The sequence below is a fragment of the Amaranthus tricolor genome, chromosome 4 (genome assembly GCF_026212465.1).
Source record: "Amaranthus tricolor cultivar Red isolate AtriRed21 chromosome 4, ASM2621246v1, whole genome shotgun sequence".
NCBI lineage: Eukaryota > Viridiplantae > Streptophyta > Magnoliopsida > Caryophyllales > Amaranthaceae > Amaranthus > Amaranthus tricolor.
This window is the reverse complement of record NC_080050.1, coordinates 9,045,984-9,056,814: the sequence shown is the minus strand read 5'-3', so window position 1 is coordinate 9,056,814 and position 10,831 is coordinate 9,045,984. Positions and strand designations below refer to the sequence as shown.

Genomic DNA, 10,831 nt, shown 5'->3' with positions numbered 1-10,831 from the left:
ATAATATTATGTAAGAATGTGGTTTTACAATTACAGGGATTGGAAATAGTGCAAGATTACTTGTTGTTATGAATGGTGTGACTTGAGTGCACATTTGATGCGTGCATTCATGTGGTGACTTATGGGATAGAATCCTAGGGATGTCATGCATGGGTGTATTAAGTTTTGTCTTAATTTTTGTGGTTTATGATGATGATTAAATTATGGATTAATGAGGTAATGAAGTGTGAGTTAATCATGGGAGTTATGGGACTTAATGAAGAAGTGTGAAGGTTTAATTCAAGATGTTCTACTATGAAAAGTTGAGCAAAACTGTCAGAAGCTCTCTGACGTGCCGCTCGACCAGCTCGCTCGATCAAGCGAGCTCCAGGGTGGGTCGAGCGAGCAGACAGAACGAGCGAGCCTCTGTTTTTGGTCGAGCAATGTCTCTGATGCTACTAGGATACTGTTTTTGACCGTTCAAGTGTTTGGGGCTGTTTTATTGTCATTTATTCATAGCTTTAATGTACTTAATGTTATTTAGTGCGATCTCTTCTATAAATAGAGAGCTCATTTGTTCATCCAAGGTAATCAACAAAAATACACCCCAAGCTAAACACAACCCTATATCTCTTCTCTATTGTAATTCTCCATATTTGAGAGTTTTTTGAACTCCTTTGATAATATAAGAGATACTACACACCGGAGGACGTAACCTAAGTTGGGTGAACCTCGTTAAATCTTTTGTGTTGTTTTTTTTATTGCATTATTTTCTCCTACAAACATCGATATCATTGATACCGTAATTTGTTTGTCACAAGACTTCATACATTCGATCTTGGCAATTTTGGAGATTGAAACACATTGTTCAAACTCTAATATAGCATCGTTTTCACTTGTCCTTGGAGTTGGGAAATTCGGACTTAATCTTGGGCATTCAGTGGCTTGAAACTTTGGGCACTGTTACTAATAACTAGAAGACACAAACTATGCAGTTTGTGTGGAAGGGAAGGAGCATTATGTTGATAGGCGATCCCACTTTAAAAAGATCGAAAGTCTCATTAAAGGCGATGATGAAGGTGTTACAAAAAGAAGGCGGAGGAATTTTGGTGGAGTTCAAAATACCCAAAACCTACCTTTACCTCCTCAAAGAACCCAAGACCACACCATTACCCTTAAGGAGGGAACCGACCCCATCAATATTCGCCCTTACCGGTACCCTCATAGCCAAAAGAATGAAATTGAGTATATGGTGCAAGACATGCTCAAAGTCGGAATCATCCAACCCTCTATTAGCCCATTCTCTAGCCCCGTGATTTTGGTAAAGAAGGATGGCTCGTGGCGTTTTTGTGTTGATTATAGGGATTTGAATAAGCTACGGTGCCCGATAAGTATCCCATTCCTATGCTCAATGAGCTTCTTGATGAGTTGTATGGAGCTAAGGTTTTTACCAAGTTGGATCTCAAATCGGGGTACCATCAAATACGTATGAAGGCCCAAGATGTGCATAAGACAGCTTTTAAGACTCACGAAGGTCACTATGAGTTCCTAGTTATGCTGTTTGGCTTTACTAATGCTCTGTCGACATTCCAATCTTTAATGAACGAGGTATTTCGACCATTCCCTTGGAAGTTTGTATTGGTTTTTTTTTTTATGATATCCTTGTATATAGCAAGGGATGGGGGGAGCACCGAGACGATGTGGAACAAGTGTTTCAATGTTTGAGAAAGCACGGGTTGGTGGTGAATGGAGGCAAATGTGAATTTGGGATGCGCAGAGTATCGTATTTGGGACATATTATTTCTAATAAGGGGGTGTCGGTGGATGAGGGAAAATTTGCTTCCATGAAATCTTGGCCCACACCCAAGAATCTTAAAGAATTGCGGGGATTCTTGAGGCTTACGGGATATTATCGGAGATTCGTTATGGGGTATGCACAGTTGACAAAGGCTTTGATGAATCAATTGAAGAAAGATTCCTTTGCTTGGAATAAGGAGGCCGAGAAAGCATTCCAACATTTGAAAGGTGTTATGATGCGAGTTCTTGTTTTGGCTCTACCGAATTTTCAGAAATTATTTTTTGTTGAGACAGATGCGTCACATGGTGGATTAGGGGCTGTTTTGATGCAAGATCAACATCCTATAGCATACTTTAGCAAGACACTTGGGGTACGTGCAAGTCGGAAATTGATATATGAAAAAGAATTGATGGCAATTGTCTTTTCCATATCAAAATGGAAACATTCTTTGCTTGGGAGAAAGTTTTTGGTGAAAACAGATCAAAATAGTCTGAAACATTTACTAGAGCAATGGGAGATCGTTGGAGACTATCAAAAATGGATCATGAAGTTAATGGGGTATGATTTTGTCATTGAATATAATCCGGGCAGATTGAATACAGTGGCAGACGCACTTTCCAGAATACCACATGCAGTGTTCGAGTTGGGGGTTTTGTTGAGCTCTAACGACATCAATTGGGGGCTACTTCAGGAGGAGGTAAAAAGAGACCCCACTTTGGCTCGTATCAGGGAGGCAGTAGCGTTGGGGGAGGGTGTCCCGGCTGGTTACATGTTGGAAAATGACTATTATTTTGCAAAGGAAGGTACGTGCTCGCCAAGTCTTCTCCATTCATTCCGGTGTTATTAAGGGAATATCATCACTCACCGGTAGGGAGGCACGCGGGAAAATTAAAGACATATCTTCGATTGGCGGCAGAGTGGTTTTGGGAAGGGATGCGGCGGCAGGTTACACGTTTTTTACAGGAATGTCAGATATGTCAACAAGCCAAAGCTTCTTATCAGAGTCCGGCCGGCTTATTGCAAAATCTTCCTATACCAACACAGGTGTGGGAACACCTCACTATGGATTTTATTGAGGGGTTACCGAGGTCCGAAGGGGTGGATACAATTTTTTTTGTGGTGGATTGTCTTACTAAATTTGCCCATTTCTTAGCATTCAAGCATCCTTTAACAGCTTTAACAGTGGCTAGTAGGTTCGTTAAAAATGTGGTTCAATTACATGGTTTCCCTTCTACCATAGTGTCCGATCGGGATAAGGTCTTTTATGAGTATATTTTGGCGGGAAATGTTTCGATTGCAACAAACAGAGTTATTAAGAAGTACAGCATACCATCCCCAGACCGACGGTCAAAGTGAGATTGTAAACAAGGTGGTGGAAACATATTTGCGATGCTTTGCAAATGAGCAACCCAAGAGATGGGCAAAATGGTTGCACTGGGCCGAATTCAGCTACAATACTTCTCCTTACCTCCCTACTCGAATGACTCCATTCCAAGCTTTATATGGGCGAGTTCCACCACATGTGGTTCGGATGGGGTATCAAACCACACCAGTAGACTCTTTGGATCAATTGTTGCAAGAATGAGATGGTATGTTGGAGGAGCTGTGGTTTAATATTTTGAAGGCTCAACAACGTACGAAGCACTACGCAGATAAGAAAAGAATCCATCACGTTCTCTGAAGGAGTTTGGGTTTTTTTGAAAATACGGCCATATAAGCGGAAGAGTTTGGCTAAACGCCTCAATGAGAAGCTAAGTCTTTGATATTTTGGTCCCTATAAGGTTACTCAACGGGTAGGAAAGGTGGCTAACAAGTTGGCTTTGCCAAAAGATTGTCAACTTCACCCCGTTTTTCACGTTTCCCAGCTAAAGTAAGCAGAAGGAGAACCAATTACAGAGGCTGCTGTTCCACCTTTAACAGCAGAATTAAAGCTCACTGTTCAGCCCGCCGATATTCTTCAAGTTCGATCCCATCCTTCACACCGCCAAGAGTTGTTGGTTGCTTGGGAAGGGCTGGACAGGACTGAGGCCACTTAGGAGGATGCTCAAAAAAATTTCTTGGCTTTTCCTTTGCCACATCTTGAGGACAAGGTGCGAGTTTTGGCTGGGGAGTATTGTCACGCCCAGTACTACGGAAGAGAAGGGTCCAATGTTGACATATCATAGAAGACGCAAGAAAGGGGTTAGGGTAGAATTGGAACAGTAAAAAGTAAATAGGATGTTAAGTTCTTGAGTTGTTATTTCTGTTATGTTTCTTATGTTGGCTATTTTTAGTAATTGGGTCTTTAGGCCTATATAAGGACATGTAATAATGTACTTTGTGTGTGAAAGAAATTAATAAGAAGAGGAGTATAGGAGCTGCAGTGCTCGAAACTGTTGATATCATTTTGGATTGTGTGTTTTCATCTTTCTTGTTCTTTTCTTTTTCTTTTAACAGTAGCAAAGAGACTTGGTGTGTCTCACTATGGTGTTTAGTTGAACATAATAAGTGAAAAAAGAACTAAGTTGATTGTACAGTAGAGCTTCAAGTATGGGTTTAAAGGCTCACCTGTATCTTCTGATGCAATTGATCATAGAGATGCTGCTAGTTCGTCCCACAACAAAAGACAAACAAACAAAGAGCGTCAACAACGCATTAGCTAAGGTCACAAACAGATCAGCTTTAAAAAAACAAAGTGAAAAAACAGACTCAGAATCAGAAATTAGCAAAGCAGCAAATGAGCTATTAGCAAATAAAGGAATCAATTTCATCATGCAAAAGTTGTTGACATTAGGATGGTCAAATATTTTAAAACCCAAGAAAACTGCTTATGTGTGCTACCATCAATGAAAATCGCTCTTAATTTTCAGAAATGATAACATATGCTCAAATATCATGATGAAGCTAACAAGAAAAAGTCACCTGATGTTTCGGAATAAGATAAATAAAGATACATTTATAAGAAATTCTCATTATGTGATGCAATACAGTCTAATGCTATGTCTTTTTTAGGAGAAAGGACCTTCCATAACATGATAAGAAACACATATATAAACATTGCCTTTTATATTTCCTTCCATAGCTTCTTTTCCCCTCATCTCCAAATTTTCTTGGATCTTAAATAATCAAATCCCAATAATATTACGAGCTTAGTAAAAGTGAAGGTTCTGAGAACAAAATCCATAACTAGAGGTTTATCATCGTAAATATTCTTCAAAACAATGATACTTATAATCACTTACAGTTCACATGGTATAATGAAGTAAGCAAATTGTACAACAACTTAAAACAGATAAAAGACAAATATTTCCCATTTTGCCACACATCATACCTTCACACTCATGGAAATGGAAGAGGCATTTCTGACGCTAGGCCACATACGATGTTCAGCCAATAGTCCAAGCAAAGAAGTCGTGAAGATGCATCTTTGTTCTTCTACGTCCTAGAAGGAACACAAGTTTTACAATTCACGAATTTAGGAGAAATTGAAACAAATTTAGAACGAAATACTACAAGGGAGTTACAGAACACAACGGAAAAAGGAAATATATCGAGTATTGCATATCAAATGAAAATAAAATTGAACTTCTATTTTGCCTTAAAAACAGGATTGACCAACCAATGATTATGATACAACTCCATTGACGGTGGTCCAAAACCATGCTTAAACTTAAACTTCAAAGCCATAGGATCTGTTTTATTTCAGTATCTTTTTTAAGATTATTTTAAGTTAGTAATCCACCATGCTTCTTTATTCTAGTATCTAGGCTATTGCCTAAAGATGGATATAAAGTGAGAATTATGACTGGGGTCACTATTGATTAAAAATATAATTAAACAAGCTCTTACACTTGATATTTTTCATGTTATCTGCAGGAAGCTGGCGATTCCCATCTCTAATACATTAGAAGATATTCAAAAATAGTTTCATGGGTACCCATTTTGTGATGATATGGTAAAACTGAAAATCATCAAAAATGTATACTATAATTATGATTATCCTAAGTCAATGTATGTACCGTTTCCATTTCTTTTTGAAGAAGTGAGTGCATCAATGGAGCAAGTGGACACAGATTTATTGAAGACAATAGACTCTTACCTGTAAATCAGTGGTTAGCCTTACATTCTGTTCCAGATCATCTTTCCTGTGAGCCAATTCTTTCAAAGCTGAATTTACTGATTCCCTTTCCTTCTCATCCATAGCCTATCATTGTCTAATCATGATTATCTCACTGTATAGAAATTTCACAATTACAAGATGGATAAGAGGTTTCAAGAGGACAAACCATACGCAGATCGGAAAATCTTCTCTCCAAAGCATATTTCTCCTTCAGCAGCTGCAACTCCTGTCATTATAGAGGATACACAAGATCATCCCCTAGTAGAAGATAATGAACCAGAAAAAAAGAAATTGTTGAGTGACATCATTCTTTTCTCTTAGCTCTACCTTAATATAGGCTTGTGAAATTTTCCACTTGAGATGGGAGATCTCTTGTTCTTGTACCATAGCCCGCACATGAAGTTCCTGCTCGTGAATATTTCAAAGGAGGATTCTGAGATTCGATCGAATACAATTGGAAAAGATCACATACTTCAGTAAAGTTACATGTATCAAAACCTTTTGTTCCTCGGAATTATTTGAACTTCCTTCTCCTTTCAAATCTTGAGAAGCAGCATTTTTAAAACCATTGCTAGCAGGCAGAATATTATTCTCATCAGATGGGGCAGACCAAGATATCTAGAAAATATAAATTGAAATTGGGTGGATAGGGTTTGAAAAGAGAGAACCTCATGGGCTGTGGTGCATTATTATCAGTAGACATCACACTTCACTACCCTTTTCTCAAGCACACAACTTTGATGCTTGAGAGTAGAATTACCTCCACTGGCTAAGTGAAGGTCGCATGATTTCTTACATATCAGAATGCCATGTTGCTTGTCATCCAAAACACACCACGCACTGTAGAAAAAGTCCATTCAACATTAATTTTTACACAAAAAAAAAAAAAGAATTTACTGCCGCTGAGGGAGAATCTACCACACATAGGCACATACAAGATGTGATTTCGTCATAAAACCAATTAATAGTAGGTGGAGTAAACCACTAGGCTTAGATGTTTGTCAATCTCTCCCCTTGTTCTCCAACATTGAATTAAATGTGGGTTATCTTTTTATATAGCGAGACACAAAGAAAAAGAAAACTAAAGCATTCTTTATAAATGGATAGTTGAGTGCTTCAAAAGTGACGGATCTATTACGAATGTGATGACAATTCAAAGAATATAATTGGGAGGTCATTGGAATTGATTTTCTTAGGACTAGATTGAACCACTTTGGGATGACTTAGAAGTGGTTGATGAATCAAATGTGGCTACAGAACAAAGCAAAGGAAGAGCCACAACAACAGAAGAGGACTCACAACAAGATACAGACTCCAAAGTCTTAGCACAACAGAGGCTGACAAAAACTGACGACCAGCTAAACTTGCAGGCCTTGACCAGAACAATTCCAGACTCTTTTGGAACCATGGAGGGTGGAAATGGAATTTCGACACATGGACCTTCCTACCTTGGTCCAAGAATCCTACTGAAAATAACTGAAAACCCCCAAGAATCAGTGCTGAAGGTCACCCAGTCAGCAGATACAGCATAGCAGTTCTGATTTAAACTGCTGACCAGCAGACCTTGCTGTTCCTTGCCAGAGCAAAGCTAGAGTCCTGAAGAATCACCAAGGGTAGAAATGGAATCTCTGCACTAGAATCTTTCTACCAGGACTCAAAGACCCCCTCATCAATCACTGGAAGATCCCAAGAAGATAGGGGAAAGGTCACCTGGTCAGAAGTTGTCTGGCAGAATGTCAGATTGCCTAGATTAGCTTGTTTATATTTCTTTTAAAGTGCACATGTTTTGCACGTGTTCTCTTTTGACCGTTATAATTGTAGAAGGTTAAAGGCTGGCCTTAATCCCTGCATTGCATTGAAGTTTCCCACCCCAAATTCAGTCCATAGATAGAGCCAAATAAAGTGTAATCTTTGTTACCGATGATATCTTTTGCTGATTTTTTTATTTTTTTTTTTATTCATGTAACTGATTCCATATGTTAGGATTTAAGCATGCATATATATAAATGCATTCAAGTCCACTAGTGATATGAAATTTGAAATTTGAATGCTATCCTTTTTCAATAGTTCAACACCTTAATATTGCTTGGCCCTTCTTTATATATCCCCTCTCACTGTCTCACAATAATGGATTATGTTTAGGAAACCATTGTATCGAACTGATGATTTTTTAAACGGGACTTGTTAAAAACTTAGGAGGCTCCCTTCACACGTTGTTATACTAATGTAACATCTAGTGAAGTCACCATATGCACATGGACGAAGCTACATGGGGAGCCGGAGGAAGCCTTGTCCCCTGTCCAAACACGCGTCCTATTTTATTTTAATCCAGCCCCCTTACTAATCTATGATTTATGATATAAAGACTATTAAATACCATAAAATCAAGTAAAATTCGGCCAAAGTAGTAAACATAGAACTTACGGTTCAAATTTTTGTCTTCCATACAAGCAACATTTATCGACATCTTCATAGCCTCTCAAGTTTCCAAGTATCAAATTATAAAAAATTACATTTAAAAACAAATTTTCGACTTTTTACTTTTGCTAGTGGAACAATTATTTGACTGAATTGTTTTGCTACTCTCGGTCATCCGACTATAATATTTTGGAAGTGATAGTTCGTCTGACTATAACTTTTTGCTAGTGTATCAGTCACTTGATAATGCTTTGTTTTGCTAGGATATATTGTGTTCGCCTATAATAGCAATACATTTATTACTTGACAATGCTTGCATTGGCCCCCAAATTAAAATCGTTGTCGCATATGCTTATGCTGACAACTAATAGCAATACATTTCTAAACACTCCTATATATACATCATACCTATTGTTCCTAAATAATTAACTTAATTCCAAGTTTCTCCTTTCAATGATACGAATATCAAACTTTCCAATTGAACCAACATTATGAAATGTACTTGAACCATCTTTCTAAATCATGCTACTCACTGTTTAACTTTCACCATACAAAGAACAATTAACTTAATTACTTTATTACTTACTTCTTTAGTATGATTTTATAGCAACACTTATTTACAAAAACATGTGGACTACAAGTGGAGGAATCTAGGTAGGTCTATTTGATTAAAAATCATGTTAATATTATCGTGTAGCATATAACATGGAAGAAAGGCAATCGAGTTGGTTTACCAAACATATACAGAGGCTCGCTTGGTTCACTCTATACTAGTATTCTAAATTCATCCGTTTTTAACTACAAAGCAATCTTCCAAAAAAAAACTACAAGACAAGATAACACCATTAGCAATGAGCTCATCACTCTTATAGACCATGTTTTCTAACTTATGGAAGAATGATACCATCAAAGATATGTTACTTGCTTCTTCTAAAAGTACACAATAAATCAAAACTTTAAAGTCTCATAAAACGGATAAAATGCATCTTTTTCTTTATTTGTTGGCATTATCTAATCCTTTTATACTTACTCTCGATCCAATCTGATCCAATCCTATCCAATCCAAAATCGCAATCTACCCAAATATCCCAACAAACCCACATCTAAATACATCTAATCAAACACAAAAGAATCAATCTTTTCACTAAATACGAGCAATCAAAACAAAAAAATTAAGAGACATAAAAAAGATGAAAACTTTATACAACAAATCAATACAAAAAAGTTAAAAGTGTTGACCTTTACCTTTATCTCAATGGAAATATTTGAATCGATTTCAGAAATTAAAACCAATATCTTCAAGTGGGTAATGGGTTCAATGAAACAATGAAGAAGAAAGATTAAAGTGATGAAACTATTCAAAGAAATGAGAAAATTAAGCCAAGAAGTCAAGAATGAATGATTATTTTATGAATGATTACACTTGAAAAATATGTAAAGGGGTACGAATGTTGACAGTATCGACTATAGGGTATGAATGTTCAAAGTTATCATACACCTTCTAGTGGGGAAGATGATGATGTTTGCTAACAGTAAGCTGCTGACGGCTAAAATGAAAAACAAATAAAAATGGAAACAATAAATTACATTAACTGTATTTTGTTATTGTTTCCTTTCTTTTGAGGTGAATGTCGATATCACTATTTATTACGGATCTCCAAAATAGACTTAATGAATTCTTTAAAATAGACTTAATATAACCGCCTTGAATTATGAAGGCAAACACTAACTGGAATTTATTATTAATAAAGCGGAAGCTTACTTTTGCCAAAACAATTAAGGGGTTACTTAAAGGTCACTAATATTCAAGTATAATACTTGAACCAAACCAAAGCAATATAACGGAAGTCTTAACTATCTAAAATATAGGAAAATTACAACCAAATTGAAATAAGTCCAAAGTTCAAATTACATCCTTAAAATAGTCTAAATCTAAACTAATAGTCTCTCAAATACAATAAAGAGATCTAAACAAAAGGGGAGTCATACTCCAACTCGGGTTCAACTTCCGCTCGCATATCCATTCTCCGTCGAGGTGCCATAGGGGTTTACTCTAAAAACAAAACCATCGGAAAAACATCGAAAGGATAGTATCAGCAAAAAGGCTGAGTATAAATACACTGGTGTCCGTCAAACAAGTTATTAAAATCTTTTTTTTTTTTGAGTAAATTCATTTTGAAATATGCTTTTTCATTTGATAAATTATATTATGATTCAAATCCAGTTCAATGGCTCTATAGTAATTTCAAATTCTCATTTTTCATCATAAATCATAAGATCTCAATAGATCCAAATCAATTTCAAACTCTTATCATAATTTTACATGGGTACTCTGTGAGTTATACTGTGACTTGTTTGGTAGTTGGTCTACCGTCCGCGACATGTCCGGCAAGTGTAACACAATATTGTGAACGCGCTCAGCATTGGTGAGCCGTTTAATCATGCACACAACATTTGTTGTGACATATGTACCCCTCATTTAGGCTAAAACATTTTTTTGTACATAATATATATCTTGTAATTTTAATAGCATTTGA

At 36.8% G+C, this 10,831-nt stretch overlaps 1 protein-coding gene across 4 annotated transcripts in view; it reads right to left on the bottom strand.

The window, feature by feature from the left end:
- The window catches only part of LOC130809749 (uncharacterized), a 28,655-nt gene extending 18,776 nt beyond the window's left edge, over nucleotides 1–9,879 (bottom strand). For 2 of the 4 annotated variants that reach the window (XM_057675539.1, XM_057675537.1), the window contains exons 1-8: nucleotides 9,540–9,879; nucleotides 6,545–6,716; nucleotides 6,375–6,447; nucleotides 6,204–6,281; nucleotides 6,043–6,102; nucleotides 5,856–5,960; nucleotides 5,088–5,198; nucleotides 4,325–4,360 (exon numbers count right to left, since the gene is read on the bottom strand). In XM_057675539.1, coding sequence (XP_057531522.1) covers nucleotides 4,325–4,360; nucleotides 5,088–5,198; nucleotides 5,856–5,960; nucleotides 6,043–6,102; nucleotides 6,204–6,281; nucleotides 6,375–6,447; nucleotides 6,545–6,579 — 498 coding nt within the window. In that variant the 5' untranslated portion in view covers nucleotides 6,580–6,716; nucleotides 9,540–9,879. Of the gene's footprint in view, nucleotides 1–4,324; nucleotides 4,361–5,087; nucleotides 5,199–5,855; nucleotides 5,961–6,042; nucleotides 6,103–6,203; nucleotides 6,282–6,374; nucleotides 6,448–6,544; nucleotides 6,717–9,539 lie in introns of those variants that run through there. The other 2 variants (XM_057675538.1, XM_057675540.1) reach the window with 2 other exon arrangements.
- Nucleotides 9,880–10,831: the final 952 nt, after the last annotated feature.